The sequence below is a fragment of the Salvelinus namaycush genome, chromosome 2, assembly GCF_016432855.1.
Source record: "Salvelinus namaycush isolate Seneca chromosome 2, SaNama_1.0, whole genome shotgun sequence".
NCBI lineage: Eukaryota > Metazoa > Chordata > Actinopteri > Salmoniformes > Salmonidae > Salvelinus > Salvelinus namaycush.
The window spans coordinates 33203076-33221196 of NC_052308.1; the positions used below are offsets into that span (position 1 = coordinate 33203076).

The window sequence follows — 18121 nt, forward strand, 5'->3', positions numbered from 1 at the left end:
GTGAAGACTTGAGGATCCACAGCCCTCTGCTCTACACCTTCAAGTCTAACCCTAACTCCTTAAGCCCCACCCTTCTCCCTAGCCCTAAACTCTGCATCTTCCATCCTGAATCTCCTCAGCTCACCTCAGGGATACAGTCCTCGTGGGTGACCACCCTCACTATGTCGTCCAGAGGCAGCAGAGAGTTACATTTGATCTCAGTGTAGACATTCTTTCCCTCAGTGCAGACAGCCAGCAGCTCTACCAGGTGGATGTGGTACATCAGAGGACTGTTCTGATCCATACGGTCTCGCTCCGACCGCATCATTGTGACCAGGGTCTGGAAGGACGCACGGTCGTTGTAGAACACCAGCACGTCCTCGCCAGCGTTCACCAGCTAGGGGAAGAAAGGGACAGAGAAGAAACATATACTAAGTCAATGGAACGAAATAGACTATGGAACAGTTGAATGCCGGGTATTTTATGTGTGGATAGGGATTGAAAAATACAACAAACTGTGTAGGATACAATATGATTTCATTGTGTGGTTATGATTTGATTCAATGACAAATGTGTCATACGATTGGCTGGGCAGAATAAAAAATTGGCAATGAGACAACAGGGTGATGATGAGATAGTTACCTCAGCCATGACGATGTCTTGACACTTTTTGATGAACTTGCTCTCGGCCTTGACGATGGTCTGCAGGAACTTGAGGTACTGGACGTTGCGGCCGTGCGTCTCGATGCAGTGGACAAAGTGCTGTACCACGCGCTCGTTGATCTCACTGCACAGCTGGAAGTTATTCATGAAGATATGTTGCATGGTGACAGCCTCTAGGATCTGATAGGGGAGAGAGAAAGGAGGGGGAAGGAAAGAGAGAGATGGAGGGAGATACAAAAGATAGAGAAAGAGTTCATTCTGAATCAACATTGAATTGGTACATCTTCAGAAATCTTGATGTACATAAACGTTTTATTTTATTAGAGGAAGACAGTGCTAATGCCATGGTTAAAGTAATAACAGTGGTGAGGTCATGGTGGGTCAGTGCGGTCTGTCTCACCCCTGGATTGAGGAACAAGTTGATGTGTTTGTGGAGCAGAGCCTGGTTCTGCTGGTTCCCTGCACAGAAGTTCTGCAGGAACTGGTGGGCCAGCTTCATGATCTCCTGCATACGCACGTCCTCCCCCTGGAGACAACACCGAGGATGAAAGGATGGAGAGTACACACAGACACACACACACACACACACACACACAGACACAGCAGTACCTTCTCGTAGGGGATCTGTAGTAGCTCCAGCACCACGGTGTGAGCTCCCATGTTCCTGAGGAGTCTCTGCTGCTGCTTCTTACTCTTCCTGCCTGACAGACCCTCCTGAACACACAGCCTGCTGAGACGCAGCAGAATCTACACACATACACACACACGGGGGAGACAAACAAGTGGAGAGAGAGGGTCTAGCTCAACTATGTTAAAAGGGAAACTGCAAGGGCCTCCCGGGTGGCGCAGTGGTCTAGGGCACTGCATCGCAGCGCTAGCTGCGCCACCAGAGACTCTGGGTTCGCGCCCAGGCTCTGTTGCAGCTGGCCGCGACCGGGAGGTCCGTGGGGCGAAGCACAATTGGCCTAGCGTCGTCCGGGTTAGGGAGGGTTTGGCCGGTAGGGATATCCTTGTCTCATCGCGCACCAGCGACTCCTGTGGCGGGCCGGGCGCAGTGCGTGCTAGCCAAGGGAGCCAGGTGCATGGTGTTTCCTCCGACGCATTGGTGCGGCTGGCTTCCGGGTTGGAGGCGCGCTGTGTTAAGAAGCAGTGCGGCTTGGTTGGGTTGTGTTTCGGAGGACGCATGGCTTTCGACCTTCGTCTCTCCCGAGCCCATACGGGAGTTGTAGCGATGAGACAAGATAGTAATTACTAGCAATTGGATACCACGAAAATTGGGGAGAAAAGGGGGTAAAAAGGGAAACTGCAAGATTCTGGGCAATTTAGCCGTTGTTCTACTTACTTGGTTCGCAAAACTTCCTCTAACTTTCTTCATACTGCACACAGAGACATAACAATGGTATCCACGAGTTCATCTGACTCTGGGTAAGTAAAAAGGTATTGCCAGAATCTTGCAGTATCCCTTTAACCATAGCCCTATCCATCCCAGAGATAATACAGTATACTGAAAAGTTAAAAAGACTGTTTAGACTTCACCTCCTTCACCACTCTGTAGTTGTAGCTCCTGGTGCTCTCTGGTTTCTTTGGCTTGTCTGAGCCACCCGAGTTGGAGTCACCCTAACGAACAAACAGAACAAGACCATTAGCTAATGCATCTCTCACAAAGGATAGCGAGCTTAGCTAACAATAAAGCTCTATTGCCATAGTTTAACACAGAGAGCCAGCGGTAAAAAAAAGTACCCAATTGTCATACTTGAGTAAAAGTAAAGATACCTTAATAGAAAATTACTAAAGTCAAAGTGAAAGGCAATTTGCAACAATTTGCGTGTTTATTTATTTACGGATAGCCAGGGGCACACTAACACTCAGACATAATTTACAAACTAAGCATTTGTGTTTAGTGAGTCCACCAGGTCAGAGGAAGTAGAGATAACCAGGGATGTTCTCTTGATAATTGTGTGAATTGGACCATTTTCCTGTCCTGCTAAGCATTCAAAATGTAACAAGTACTTTTGTGTGTCAGGGTAAATATATGGATTAAAAAGTACATTATTTTCTTTCGGAATGTAGTGAAGTAAAAGTACAGTTATCAAACAACATAAATAGTAAAGTACAGATACCCAAAAAAACTACTTAAGTAGTACTTTGAAGTATTTTTACTTAAGTACTATACACCACTGCAGAGAGTTAAGCGCTAGGTGGCTAACTCCTGGTCTGTGGATGCCTACTACTGTACCTTCTTGTGTTGAGACTCTGCAGAGCCCTCCCCAGCGTCCATGCCCTCATCTGGCCCCTGTCTCTTGTAGACCCACAGCTCAGACTTCTCTACAATGGAGCGTAGCTGGTCCAGGTCTGACTTGATCTGCTTGTAGTTCTCTACATCCTTACTGGTCACCAGCAACTGGACCTGGAGGCATGGACAACAGACCAGTAGGACACCAGTATGGAGGATACCAGGTGTGGGATGGTTGTTTATGATTAGTCGAACAATAGTTTTACCTGACCATGTGCCTTGACTAGGACAAACTCTGGGCCCTCGGAGGTTATAACTGCAGGTTTTCCTGGTCAAGTCATGCAGCCATTTCCTGGTCAAGCTAAACTAAAAGCCTAAGTGGTACTTGGATAATTGTATAATTCTAAGGATATTACGTAAGTGTGAGTGATGGGTCATGGGTAGACCACATACTGTAATGGAAAATATGGACAATGAGTACAGTAACTTCTAGGAAAGTGAATATGTATTATTATTCTGCATGTATGACAAGACAACAGTACATTTGTCATTGTAGTCATTTAGCAGGCATTCATATTCTGACAGACATACAATAAGTGCATTATAATAAGTCATATAATTATAGCTAATGGTTATGCTTTTGTGATGCAGATAAACTCAACCCTAGTCTTTCTGAGAACTGTTTATACAATCTACTCATGCATTTGGAATTGGCAACTTTGAATGAGATGTAGGTCATGGTTTCTATAATATTACATTAGGCAAGTGAAGGTCTGTTTAATTAGTTTAAAAAAAACTGCAGGTCAGTATATACAGTGGGTGGGTAGTAGGAGTGTACCTGTTTGAAGGCCTGTAGGACCTCCTGTCTCTGACTGAAGTGTCTGAAGAGCAGGTGGAGGGCTCGGGACACCAGGGGAGGGTAATCGTGCATGGTCAGGTGGAGAAGGACCCTCAGGAAGGTCCTACCACCGTGGTCATCCAGGTCTAACGGGGTGTTCTCCTCACTGGATGTGGACACACAAGCAAACATATGTAAAACGAACGCACATGCACACGCACACACACAAAGGCAAACGCACACACGCGCACACGGTCAAGTATCAAACAATAACTAAACTGCTGCAGGTTTAGTGTATCACAACAGTTACCTTCCACCAAATATCCCCTCTGCCTGCTCCTCTATGTGCTCAAAGTCCAGAGCTCCTGAGAAAACAATTCAGAGTGACCTTAGTAACACACAAAGAGGTGACATGCCAAGTGATGGGTGCCATGACCTGAGCTCTCCTCCCACCTGGCATGTTGTTTGGTCCCTCATGGGTTCCTGCTATAGACAGATCTGACTGGGAGTTGCTCTCATCAAACTCCCTCTTAAAGATACACAGCAAACAGGAGATCCGGTAGTCCAGACGCACATTCAGAATGAACTGCAGAGAGACAGAGAGGAACATGACACATACTGAATAAGTAAGACTATTGTACTGTAGAGGGATCATATTAGGATAAGCATTGGGGGTTATGGATGAGTGGTTGGGGTTAAGGAGAGTAACCAAGTTTGGGGGAAGGGCGTTTGCAAATGGGTGTACGGGTATATACAGTACTGTACTGTATATACAGTGTACTGCATGTGTGTAGGCCTTTCTACCTGTAGTATCTCTATGATCTTGAGCTTGGTGTCCATGACCAGGATGTCCTGTTTCTCTGGCTCTGTCTGGGTCTTGACCTGGTCCCCGTCGGGTGGGTTGATGGGGGTGGTGGGCAGGAACCCCCCTCCTCTGAGCACTACCTGAGTCATCAGCTCCCCCACCCCGTGGATGGAGCGCATCACGTTACTGCCTGGAAACACACATGATTGCGTCAACCATCATGTATGTGAGAGCACAATTGTTCTGTCCTTTGTTGGCCATGGGGTGAATAATGCTCAAGCCTAGGGTTCCAAAATCCCAGAAGTCAAGCAGAATTTCTGGGGAAAACCTGGGAACTTTAGAAAAGTTTCAACCCTACTAAAGCCCCACTGATGTATGGACCTTCACCCCTCTGCGGGGCAGTGTGTTACTGTGTCCTACCTTTAGTCTCGTCTCCCTTCTCCAGCTTGTTGATGGGGAAAATGGTGCTGACGTGGACACAGTCCAGGATGGCCAGCAGGATCTTGGTCAGCCTCAGCAGGTCACTGAAGTTGTAGAAGCCAAAGTAGATAAGATTCCTAGATAGATTCACTACCTGGGAATGGACAAAAAGAGACAGGAAGAGAGAACAAAGCTAGTGCTTAGTAAATCCATGTCATACTGAAACTCATTCTTCTTTTACCAATAGGAAGTGAATTTAATACAGATTAGATCAATAGTGACTGAGCCTAATACTGCTTTTTGCCTTTGACCAATATGGACTGGGTCTCATATTGATTTGACCAATAGGGACTGAGCTTCCAGATGGGACTGACCTCGAAGGTGAGTTTGTTCTTCTCCTTGTCGGCGAATGGGAAGCTCTGACACACCACGTCTCTAAGATAGTTCTCGACAAACTCCATGGTCAGGGCAAAACACTCCTTGATCTCATCCTTGGACGTCCCGTCATTGTCATAGCTGGGACCAGAGGGACACAGATCACAGGTAGGGGACAGGTGAGTACTTACGACTAACTCTTACCATGTTAATGCTTCTCTAAATACTCCACTAAGAATATTTTGTTTTGTTTTACCTAAGTTCAAAAAATGTACATGTAAGACAGACAAGGCTATGGCACATTGTTTTCAAACCTTCACTACAAACTGTATACATTGCACTAACGTATTTTCTGATTGGCCATTGAACATGTCACTAACTCCTTTCCTCAACCCTGATAGGCCGTCGGCCCTGCCACTCACTCGTCAATGGCGATCTCGGAGGGGATCTCGGACCAGAGGCGGGCGTACTTGACGGGCGTGACCTGTTCCTGGGGGTCGCGGTCCACGTGCATGTGCAGCATCATGCGGCAGAAGGAGGCGCGCAGGTCGTAAGGCAGATCCTCGTCAGACATGCAGCGCAGGATCAGATCCACGTCCAACTGGCCAGAGATCTTATTGATGGCCAGGTACTGACGGTCCAGACACATCCTCGCAAACAGGTTCAGCTGGTACCTGCGAGAGAGAGAGGGACATAGACATTAAGATACACAGAGACCAGGAACAAACAGAAAATTAAAGTTTCAAGGTTAGTGACGCCGCCTGGTTCTCTCTACTTCCTGGTACTTTATATTAATCAATTAATGTCATTAGTTGCAGAATAAAGTGGACTATAATTGATTTAATTTATCGGACCTTTTCAAAGTAGTCATCTGTAAGGGATGAGGGGGGTGGGTACGCACCTCATCCACTCCCAATGTGTAGGACCCACCCCCATTTCCAAAAGCAAGGAGGAAACCAAGCATATACACACACGAGTATCAACAGAGACAGAAGTTATTCATCTTCTACAGATAACACAGTAAAGATGAGAGAAAGCCTGGTGGTGTTTCTGACCTGTAGTAGCTGACCACCTCTTGGTCCTCCTTGGCGCCCTCCTTGGCGTCTTGGGCCAGCTCTCTGATGCTCTTACTTCTGATCTCCTTACTACGGTCCTTCCAGAACAGCCACACCTCCTCTTCGTCCTCCTCAGACTCCACAGAATTCTCCCCGATGGACGCTCCCTCGATCTCAAACCTGGACAGCACCAGTCTGGGGAGGAGACAAATCTGTATTACTCCACAGATTTAGGATCAGAGTAGACTATCAACAATCATATCCTTGACCATTCAGGGGTGGAAACAATATCTGATCTCAAACCTGGACAACACCAGTCTTGCTCTAACACACCTGATTCAGCTAACAGTGGTCCAAATTGAAGAGAAATGTCAGATTAGTTGAATCAGATGTCTTGGAGCTGGGCTAGAACAAATTCCTGCACACAGCCGGTTGACCATCCCAGAGGTACATACAAACATGTTAGCGTGGCTATACACGTGACTGACACATTTATAGCTATTTGAACACACAGTGTGGTTGAACCAAACAGCATCACATGGATTTCTGAGAACACAAGGAGTAAAACTGCCTCTTGTGTAGCACTGAGAACAAAACACATAGGTATAAATGAATGCAAGCCTTCCGTCATAAACAAATATTACAGTTGACTATAGAATACTATAGAATACTATAGTACTTAGTATAGAATTATATAGTATTCTGTAGTAAACTGTAGCATACAGCAGAATACTATGCTACACTCTGTAGTATCCCTCGATCATATGTACTACTTACTATAGAATTTTGTAGTATAGTGTAGAATACTACACATTGTAGTATCCCTCGATCGTGTAGTGCTTACTATATAATTTTGTAATGGACACATGGATATATTAAGTGCATTGCAATCAAAGCATTTTCTGTCTGAAAGAACAGATGTTTACTGAATGGCTACATGTTGTACTAGATAGGCATGTCCATTAGGACAAGCATGAGGATCCACGAGGAGTAAACACTCCATCATGCAGTCACCTTGAACAGCTTGATCTGTATGACTGAAAGGGCTCCTACTGAATACACTTCAATAAAGAGAGCAGTACTACTCTTCAGTACACTGAAGAGCTATTTATCTGCCATACTAGAACAGCCTGTAACAGACCATAGACCTAGACAACCATTGACTATTATTGTTAAATGTTTAGGGGAACTTAGATTTTAAAGATATTGATTAATTGAAATCTCGTATAAAAGAGAGGAGAGGGCTTACTTGGTCTCTATAAGGATGTCTCCGTTGGTGGGGTCCAGGACTGCGTTACAGATGAGCTCCTGTGTCACCGGGATGGATTTGTTCATAGACACACACAGGTCTGACAGATAGTCCAGGAACCTGGAATACACACACCATTCAATGTCAACTGCTCCTTTCATATGGACAACGGCATTCACAAGTGCACAAAAACACATTTCTATAGACCCATGATGTCCCCAATGAAAAATTCCCCAAACACGTCACAATTAAATGACACATGAAAACATAGCATCTGCCCTCGAGCAGCTTACAATACACTCCACACCACAGGAGGCTGCTGAGGGGAGGATGGCTCATAATAATACCTGGAACGGAGCACATGGAATGGCATCAACCACATGGAAACCATGGATTTGATACCATTTCACTTATTCTGCGCCAGCCATTACCACAAGCCCGTCCTGTCCAATTAAGGTGCCACCAACTTCCTGTGGTCCACACGTCTTTACTCCCTTGATGTGGCAAACGACTAACACATTCCGTCACACAGCCACCCCCACATGTTTGTTTTACCATCTTTGTGGGGACCAAACAATTTATTCCCATTTAAAATTCTATTTTCCCTAACCCATAACCTAACTCCTAACTGAACAAAAATATAAACGTAACATGTAAAGTGTTGGTCCCATGTTTCATGAGCTGAAATAAAAGATCCCCAAATTTGTGCACAAATTTGTTTACATCCCTGTTAGTAAGCATTCTCCTTTGCCAAGAGAATCCATCCACCTGAAAGGTGTGGCCTATTAAGAAGCTGATTAAACAGCATGATCATTACACAGGTGCACCTTGTGCTAGGGACAATAAAAGGCAACTCTAAAATGTGCAGTTTTGTCACACAACACAATGCCACAGATGTCTCAAGTTTTGAGGGAGCGTGCAATTGGCATGCTGACTGTAGGATGACCACCAGAGTTGTTTCCAGAAAATGTAATGTTAATTTCTCTACCATAAGTTGCCTCCAACGTTGTTTTAGAGAATTTGGAACCCTAACCCCTAAGCCTAAAATAGCCTTTTTCGCTATGGGGAAGTATCCTTGTGAGGACTTCTGGTCCCCCACAAGGATAGTATAACCAAACACACACACTGACCTGGGCTCCCGGTTCTTCCTGACGAGGCTGACAAAGGTGTCTATCTCTGCAGCGGTGATGTGTTTCTCCAGCAGCTTGCGGTTGTTGTGGAGCAGAGCTGTGATAGTGTCCTCAGCCAGGACATCATAACCTATCTGCTTCTGCATGAAGCGGAACTGCTTGGCTATATACTCCTGTGGGACAAACACAGGCTCTGATCATAGTCAAACATTATCACAACATTGGGACTGCGGTCCTTTATGTCTCAGTTGGTAAGTGCATGGCGCTAGCAACACCAGGGTTGTGGGTTTGATTTCCACTTGGGCTACTCATATGAAAATGTATGCACTCACTAATGTAAGTCGCAATGGATAAAAGCTAAATAGCATATGTTACATTGTGATGCAATGCTACTGAATGAGGTCAATAAATTAATGTAAACCCCGTTGAATGGTTAGCCACATTTGATTTAACAAACATTTCAATTGGATTTTCAATGTGTTCATAGTGTGATCGACCTTGCTACTAAACTCAGCAACAAAAAAGAAACGTCCCTTTTTCAGGTCCCGGTCTTTCAAAGATAATTCGTAAAAATCCAAATAAACTTCACAGATCTTCATTGTAAAGGGTTTAAAGACTGTTTCCCATGCTTGTTCAATGAACCATAAACAATTAATGAACATATACCTGTGGAACGGTCGTTATGACACTAACAGCTTACAGACGGTAGCCAATTAAGGTCACATTTATGAAAACTTAGGACACGAAAGAGGCCTTTCTACTGACTCTGAAAAACACCAAAAGAAAGATGCCCAGGGTCCCTGCTCATCTGCGTGAACATGCCTTAGGCATGCTGCAAGGAGGCATGAGGACTGCAGATGTGGCCAGGGCAATAAATTGCAATGTCCGTACAGTGAGACGCCTAAGACAGTGCTACAGGGAGACAGGACGGACAGCTGATCGTCCTCGCACTGGCACACCACGTGTAACAACACCTGCACAGGATTGGTACATCCGAACATCACACCTGCGGGACAGGTACAGGATGGCAACAACTGCCTGAGTTACACAAGGAACGCACAATCCCTCCATCAATGCTCAGACTGTCCGCAATAGGCTGAGAGAGGCTGGACAGGCTTGTAGGCCTGTTGTAAGGCAGGTCCTCACCAGACATCACCGGCAACAACGCCGCCTATGGGCACAAACCCACCGTCGCTGGACCAGAAAGGACTGGCAAAAAGTGCTCTTCACTGACGAGTGACGGTTTTGTCTCACAGGGGTCATTGAGCACATCTGGGACCTGTTGGATCGTAGGGTGAGAGCTAGAGCAATTCCCTCCAGGAATGTCTAGGAACTTGTAGGTGCCTTGGTGGAAGAGTGGGGTAACATCACAGTAAGAATGGGCAAATCTGGTGCAGTCCATGAGGAGGAGATGCACTGCAGTACTTAAAGCAGCTGGTGGCCACACCAGATACTGACTGTTACTTTTGATTTTGACCCCCACCTTTGTTCAGGGACACACTATTCCATTTCTGTTAGTCACATGTCTGTGGAACTTGTTCAGTTTATGTCTCAGTTGTTGAATCTTGTTATGTTCATACAAAGTTTTACACATGTTAAGTTTGCTGAAAATAAACACAGTTGACAATGAGAGGACGTTTATTTTTTTGCTGAGTTCAGGGCTCCCGAGTGGCGCAGAGGTCTAAGGCACTGCAGCTCTGTGCTTCACTACAAACACCCTGGTTCGAATCCAGGCTGTATCACAACCGGCTGTGATTAGGAGTCCCCATAGGGTGGCGCACAATTGGCCCAGCGTCATCTGGGTTTGGCCGGTGTAGGCCGTCATAGTAAATAAGAATTTGTTCTTAACTGACTTGCCTAGTTTAAAAAAAGTTACACACAAAATAGTTTCTGTATTGTTGCCTCAGTATTACTTACCTACAATTCCCACTCATTACTTCAACAACAACACATTTACTGTAACACAGGCAAAACTAATGACATGTTGGTGGATTTAAAAAAGGTAGATAAAATATAAGATTCCCCAAATTCCCATGGGTAATTCCCAAATGTCTTCCAAATTTTCCTGGATTTGTTCAACTGGCCAGTGTAACGTCAGACTACAGAGACACAGTATTAGTGTGGCCATATCAAAGGCCTCCAGGCCATTCATCTGAGAAAAAGCTTCAAATTGCAACTAGTGCCTGCAACCTGGTTCAGGTTATTAATCAACCTACCAAGGTAGTTAAACAGCACAGGAATGAAATCGTCAACATATATTAATCACATCTTTACTAATGCTGCAGAAATTTGCTTGAAAGCAGTATCCAGATCCATCAGATCTAGTGATCACAATATAGTAGCCATATGTAGGAAAACCAAAGTTCCAAAGGCTGGGCCTAATATTGTCTATAAGAGATCATACAATAAGTGTTGTAGTGGTTCCTATGTTGTTGATGCAAAGAACATGTGTTGATCCGTGGTGTGTAATGAGGAGCAAACAGATGTTGCACTTGACACATTTATCAAATTGCTTATCCCAGTTACTAATAAGCATGCACCCATTAAGAAAATGACCATAAAAACTATTAAATCCCTGTGGATTGATGAGGAATTGAAAAATTGTATGGTAGAGAGGGATGAGGCAAAAGGAATGGAAATTATGTCTGGCTGCACAACCGATTGGCAAACATACTACAAATTGAGAAATCATGTGACTAAACTGTATAAAAAGAAGAAACTACACTATGAAACAAAGATAAATGACATAAAGAATGATAATTAACTTCTTGACGCTAGGAGGCAGAATTTTTATGTTTGGAAAAAGAATGTTCCCAATGTAAACGGCCTATTTCTCAGGCCCAGATGCGAGAATATGCATATAATTAACAGATTAGGATAGAAAACACTCTAAAGTTTCCAAAACTGTCAAAATATTGTCTGTGAGTATAACAGAACTGATTTTGCAGGCGAAAACCTGAGGAAATCCAACCCGGAAGTGGTTCTTATTTTGAAAAATCCCTGTTCCATTACATGCCTATCCTCCATTTAAAGGGATATCAACCAGATTCCTTTCCCAATGGCTTCCACAGGTTGTGAACAGGCTTTTGACATAGTTTCAAGTTTTTCTTCTGAAAAATGAGCGAGATTTATCAAAACGTGTCAGTGGATGGCCAGGTGTCCTTTGATTAGTTCATGCGCGCGAAAGTTGTTGCTCAACATTTTCTTTCTCTCTAGTATTGATAGTTTACCGCCCGGTTGAAATATGATCGATTAGTTATGTTAAAAACAACCTGAGGATTGATTATAAAAAAACGCTTGACATGTTTCTACGAACTTTACGGATACTATTTGGAATTTTCGTCTTCCCTTCATGACTGCTGGATCCTGTTGATTTCTGAACGCACAACCCAAATGGAGGCTTTTGGATATAAAAAAATAATATTTATCGAACAAAAGGAACATTTATTGTGTAACTGGGAGTGCAAACATCCGAAGATCATCAAAGGTAAGCGATTAATTTGATTGCTTTTCGGACTTTCGTGACCAATCTACATTGCTGCTAGCTGTTCGTAATGTTTTGTCTAGTGATCGATAAACTCACAAACGCTTGGATTGCTTTCACTGTAAAGCATATTTTCAAAATCTGACACAATAGGTGGATTAACAACAAGCTAAGCTGTGTTTTGGTATATTTCACTTGTGATTTCATGAAAATAAATATTTTTTTATATATTTTTTTAATTTGGCGCTCTGCAATTCAGCGGTTATTTACGAAAATGATCCCGTTAAAGGGATCCGTGCGCCAAGAGGTTAAAAGCTTTGGAGCACCTTTAATGACATTTGGGGAGAAAAAGACAAACTCAGCTGCATCAGTCATCATATCAGATGGTTCCTTCATTACAAAACCGACTGATATTGCCAACTACTTTAATGATTTTTTCATCGGCAAGATTAGCAAACATGACGTGCCAGTAAAAAAATCTGACACTACACATTCAAGTATTTCTGACCAAATTATGAAAGACAAGAATTGTAATTTTGAATCCGTAAAGTAAGTGTGGAAGAGGTGAAAAAAGTAATGTTGTCTATCAACAATGACAAGCCACCGGGGTCTGACAACTTGGAAGGAAAATTACTGAGGATAATAGCAGACAATATCACCACTCCTATTTGCAATATCTTCAATAGTAAACAAATTAACAGACTTCCAGCACGCTTATAGGGAAGGACATTCAATAAGCACAGCACTTACACAAATGATTGATGATTGGCTGAGAGAAATTGATAAAAATGATTGTGGGGGCTGTTTTGTTAGACTTTAGTGCGGCTTTTGACATTATCGATCATAGCCTGCTGCTGGGAAAAAAGTATGTGTTATGGCTTTACACCCCTGCTATATGGTGGATAAAGAGTCGAACACAGAACACAGAGGGTGTTCTTTAATGGAAGCATCTCCAAAAAAGTCCAAGTAGAAATTAGGGATTCCCCAGGGCAGCTGTCTAGGCCCCTTTGTTCTATCTTTACTAAATGACATGCCACTAGCTTTGAGTAAAGCCAATGTGTCTATGTAAGCGGATGACTCAAAGCTATACACTTCGGCTACTAAAGTAGCTGAAATGACTGCAACACTTCGTTAACAAAGAGCTGCAGTTAGTTTCAGACTGGGTAGCAAGGAATAAATTAGTCCTAAATATTTCAAATTAAAAGCATTGTATTTGGGACAGATCATTCACGAAACCCTAAACCTCAACTAAATATTTTTTTAAATAATATGGAAATTGAGCAAGTTGAGGTGACTAAACTGCTTGGAGTAACCCTGGATTGTAAACTGTCATGATCAAAACATATTGATACAACAGCAGTTAAAACGTCTTATGGCTGGGGGCAGTATTGAGTAGCTTGGATGAATAAGGTGCCCAGAGGTGCCCAGAGTAAACTGCCTGCTACTCAGTCCCAGTTGCTAATATATGCATATTATTAGTATATTTGGATAGAAAACACTCTGAAGTTTCTAAAACTGTTTGAATGATGTCTGTGAGTATAACAGAACTCATATGGCAGGCAAACACCTGAGAAAGAATCCAACCAGGAAGTGGGAAATCTGAGGTTGGTCGTTTTTCAACTCATTCCCTATTGAAGATACAGTGGGATATTGGTCATGTTGCACTTCCTAAGGCTTCCACCAGATGTCAACAGTCTTTAGAACCTTGTTTGATGCTTCTACTGTGAAGTGGGGGCTCATAAGGGCTGTTTGAGCCAGGTGTCTGGCAGAATGCCATGAGCTCGTGACGCTCGTTCACGTGAGAGCGAGCTCTGTTCCATTGCATTTCTACAGACAAAGGAATTCTCCGGTTGGAACATTATTGAAGATTTATGTTAGAAACATCCTAAAGATTGATTCTATACTTTGTTTGACATGTTTCTACGGACTAACGTAACTTTGACTTTTCATCTGCTCCTAGTGAACGCGCGTCATGAATTTTGATTTGTGAACTGAACGCGATAACAAAAGGAGCTATTTGTACATAAATGATGGGCATTATCGAACAAAACAAACATTTATTGTGTGTTTTGGGCTCTGAGCGCCGTACTCAGATTATTGCATGGTTTGCTTTTTCCGTAAAGATTTTTTGAAATCTGACACAGCGGTTGCATTAAGGAGAAGTGTATCTAAAGTTCCATGTATAACACTTGTATTTTCATCAACATTTATGATGAGTATTTCTGTAAATTGATGTGACTCTGCAAAATCACCGGATGTTTTTGGAACTACTGAACATAACGCGCCAATGTATACTGAGATTTTTTTATATAAATATGAACTTTATCGAACAAAACATACATGTATTGTGTAACATGAAGTCCTATGAGTGTCATCTGATGAAGATCAAAGGTTAGTGATTAATTCTATCTCTATTTCTGATTTTTGTGACTCCTCTCTTTGGCTGGCAAAATGGCTGTGTTTTTCGGTGACTTGGCTCTAACCTAACATAATCGTTTGTGGTGCTTTCGCCGAAAAGCCTATTTGAAATCGGACACTGTGGTGGGATTAACAAGAAGTGTATCTTTAAAATGGTGTGAAATACTTGTATGTTTGAGGAATTTTAATTATGAGATTTCTGTTGTTTTGAATTTGGCGCCCTGCCCATTTACTGGCTGTTGTCATATCGATCCCATTAACGGGATCACAGCCCTAAGAAGTTTAAGATGGGGAGAAGTCTGTCCAGTATAAAGCGCTGCTCTATCTTCTTAGCAGCACTATCGACAAGCAGGTCCTACAGGCTCTAGTTTTGTCACACCTGGACTACTGTTTAGTCGTGTGGTCAGGTGCCACAAAGAGGGACTTAGGAAAATTGCAATTGGCTCAGAACAGGGCAGGTACACAGAGAGGAAACAATAATATGCATGTCAATCTCTCCTGGCTCAAAGTTCACTACTTGTATTTGTGAGAGGTATTGACATGTTGAAAGCACTGAGCTGTCTGTGTAAACGACTAGTATACAGCTCAGACACTATGCATACCGTACAAGACATCCCACCAGAGGTCTCTTCACAGTCCCCAAGTCCAGAACAGACTATGGGAGGCGCACAGTACTACATAGAGCCATGACTACATGGAACTCTATGCAAGCAGTAGAATCAGATTTTTAAAAACGCATAAAAATACACCTTATGGAACAGCAGGGGACTGTGAAGCAACACAAACATAGTCACAGACACATGCATACACACATGATAACATACACTGCCTTGGCAGCAGCTAATGGGGATCCATAATAAATACAAATGAATACAAATCTGAGACTGGGAGAACAGAGGCTGTCCACATGCACCAGGCAGCTTCCTCCTTCAGTTGAATCCAGCCACCACTCCAACAATTACACACAGTATGTGACAGTGGACTGTCTGTCTGTGTGTTTGGACAATGCATGTTTCTGTAGGAATGTGGTCGTGCGTGCGTGCGTGCGTGCGTGCGTGCGTGCGTGCGTGCGTGTGTGTGAGTGAGGGTGCGTGTCTTGTGGCCCGGAAGGGAGCGTTGTGCTGCTGAAAGTTTGATGAAGGCAGAATGTGAGTAAGGAGATGATTGTGGACTAAAGGAAAAAGAGGACTGAGCACGCCCCCATTCTCGTCGACGGGGTTGCAGTGGAGCAGGTTGAGAGCTTCAAGTTCCTTGGTGTCCACATCACCAACAAACTAACATGGTCCAAGCACACCATGACAGTCGTGAAGAGGGCATGACAAAACCTATTCCCCCTCAGGAGACAAAAAAAAAATTTTCATGGGTCTTCAGATCCTCAAAAGGTTCTACAGCTGCACCATCGTGAGCATCCTGACTGGTTGCATCACCACCTGATATGGCAACTGCTCGGCCTCTGACTGCAAGGCACTACAGAGGGTAGTGCGAATGGCCCAGTACATCACTGGGGCAAAGCTTCCTGCCATCCAGGTCCTCTATACCAGGCGGTGTCAGAGGAAGGCCCTAAAAATTGTCAAAGACTCCAGCCACCCTAGTCATAGACTGTTCTCTCTGCTACCACACGGCAAGCGGTACCGGAGCGCCAAGTCTAGGTCCAAGAGGCTTCTAAACAGCTTCTACCCCCAAGCCATAAGACTCCTGAACATCTAGTCAAATGGCTACCCAGACGATTCGCATCGCCCCCCCCTCCCCTCACCACTGCCACTCTCTGTTGTCATCTATGCATAGTCACTTTAATTAACTCTACCTACATGTACATACTACCTCAACTAACTGGTGCCTCCGCACATTGACTCTGTACTGGCACACCCCTGTATATATTGTTATTTTTTACTGCTGCTCTTTAATTACTTGTTACTTTTATCTCTTATTCTTATCCGTATCTTTTGAAACAGCACTGTCGGTTAGGGGCTCGTAATTAAGCATTTCACTGTAAGATCTACACCTGTTGTATTCGGCGCATGTGACTAATAAAATTAGATTTGAGAATACTTGACACACTGACTGAACAGCACATTCAATTACAGCTAAATGCCATCATACAGTTTAGGCTAATTGTATAAGTGCTGTGGCTTGATATTTTGGCTATAGGTTAAGTCCCTGTCTGCTGGAACACACGGTCCAGAACACCATGTGAAAACAAACCCTATGCCATTCCTCTACTAAAGCCCACTAGGGTCTGCAGGTCTAATCGAACCAGATACTGTTGGTGTATATAAGCCAAATGGATATAGCTCCACTCAGGCTTCCAATTGAATTAGGGGAACATCCATCATACTGCTTACACACTCATTTAGCATCTTCAGATCAGCAAACACTGAAAGAGTATGGGTTAGGTTAAGGGGCTAGGGATAAGGTTGGGGTAGTGGTTGTCTTGGGACCAGGCCAGTCATGTGAACTGTCATGTGTGTGCTTGTGTGGCTGTCGTAGGCCCAGACCAGTAGGCCTGACAGTTACCGCGCTGCGTACCTGGTTCTTGCGGTAGTCCTGTTGGGAGTGGCGTAACACACGGTAACACAGGCGGCAGATGTGCCTGAAAGGGGCGTGGCGCTGGTCAGCCAGCTCCTCCAATCGCAGCATGGGCCCATCCCCGCTGTCTGTGAATGGAGCCTGCAGTAGCTTGAAGATCTGGAGAGAAATTCCACCCATTGGATGATAGTCCATCAGGTTAAGAAAATACATTTGTTTGGAAAAATGTTTGGCGAAGTATGACAGTTTGTTATACTTTGTTGAACTTCAACAGAGGTTAATAGAAGACAAAGGAACTTGTGGATCCACAATGGATCCACATTGAAAAGGAATTAAGTAGGCGGCCTAAGCCTTTTTCACCCCTTCAGTCTGTGGACGTTCTAGTTATCCCTTATGAATGACATTGTCCTCTACCTGTTTGAGGATATTCTGTTCCCTCATGAGTTTCTGTCTCTCTCGGTTGGGCTTGTTGACCATGATTTCCAAAACATCTTGGCCATTATTGGGGATGTCCACCACGAAGAACACCAGGTCCTCCAGAAGCTTGGTCACCGCCCTGGAGGACACACAGGAAGTCATTTTTTTATTTAACCTTTATTTAATTAGGCAAGTCAGTTAAGAACAAATTCTTATTTATAATGACAGCCTACCCCGGCCAAACCCTAACCCGGACGACGCTGGGCCAATTGTGCGCCGCCCTATGGGACTCCCTCCCGATTACGGCCGGTTGTAATACAGCCTGGAATCAAACAAGGGTCTGTAGTGAAGCCTTGAGACCTGAGATGCAGTGCTGCGCCACTCAGGAGCACACAGGAAGATTCTTTGAGATTTAGAATTCTTAATGAGGACCATGTTGATACCCAGAGTTCCAAGGACATTCCATTCTGGAATGGTTTGGTGCCTACATTGAAGAGGTAAAGAATACATAGTGAGCACCAAAATGGCT

The 18121-nt window shown here is 43.9% G+C and overlaps 1 protein-coding gene across 2 annotated transcripts in view; it reads right to left on the reverse strand.

Annotated features, from left to right (window-relative positions):
• LOC120061617 (inositol 1,4,5-trisphosphate receptor type 1) overlaps window positions 1-18121 on the reverse strand; it is a 155467-nt gene that overhangs the window by 68370 nt on the left and 68976 nt on the right. For both annotated transcript variants that reach the window (XM_039011529.1, XM_039011523.1), the window contains 18 exons: window positions 17590-17731; window positions 17176-17334; window positions 8748-8920; window positions 7618-7737; window positions 6369-6563; window positions 5736-5987; window positions 5313-5454; window positions 4939-5092; window positions 4518-4708; window positions 4167-4299; window positions 4024-4078; window positions 3714-3879; window positions 2879-3049; window positions 2179-2259; window positions 1252-1389; window positions 1043-1168; window positions 622-822; window positions 125-376 (listed from right to left, as the gene is read on the reverse strand). In XM_039011529.1, the coding sequence (XP_038867457.1) occupies window positions 125-376; window positions 622-822; window positions 1043-1168; window positions 1252-1389; window positions 2179-2259; window positions 2879-3049; window positions 3714-3879; window positions 4024-4078; window positions 4167-4299; window positions 4518-4708; window positions 4939-5092; window positions 5313-5454; window positions 5736-5987; window positions 6369-6563; window positions 7618-7737; window positions 8748-8920; window positions 17176-17334; window positions 17590-17731 (2851 nt within the window). The remainder of the gene's footprint in view (window positions 1-124; window positions 377-621; window positions 823-1042; window positions 1169-1251; window positions 1390-2178; window positions 2260-2878; window positions 3050-3713; window positions 3880-4023; window positions 4079-4166; window positions 4300-4517; window positions 4709-4938; window positions 5093-5312; window positions 5455-5735; window positions 5988-6368; window positions 6564-7617; window positions 7738-8747; window positions 8921-17175; window positions 17335-17589; window positions 17732-18121) is intronic.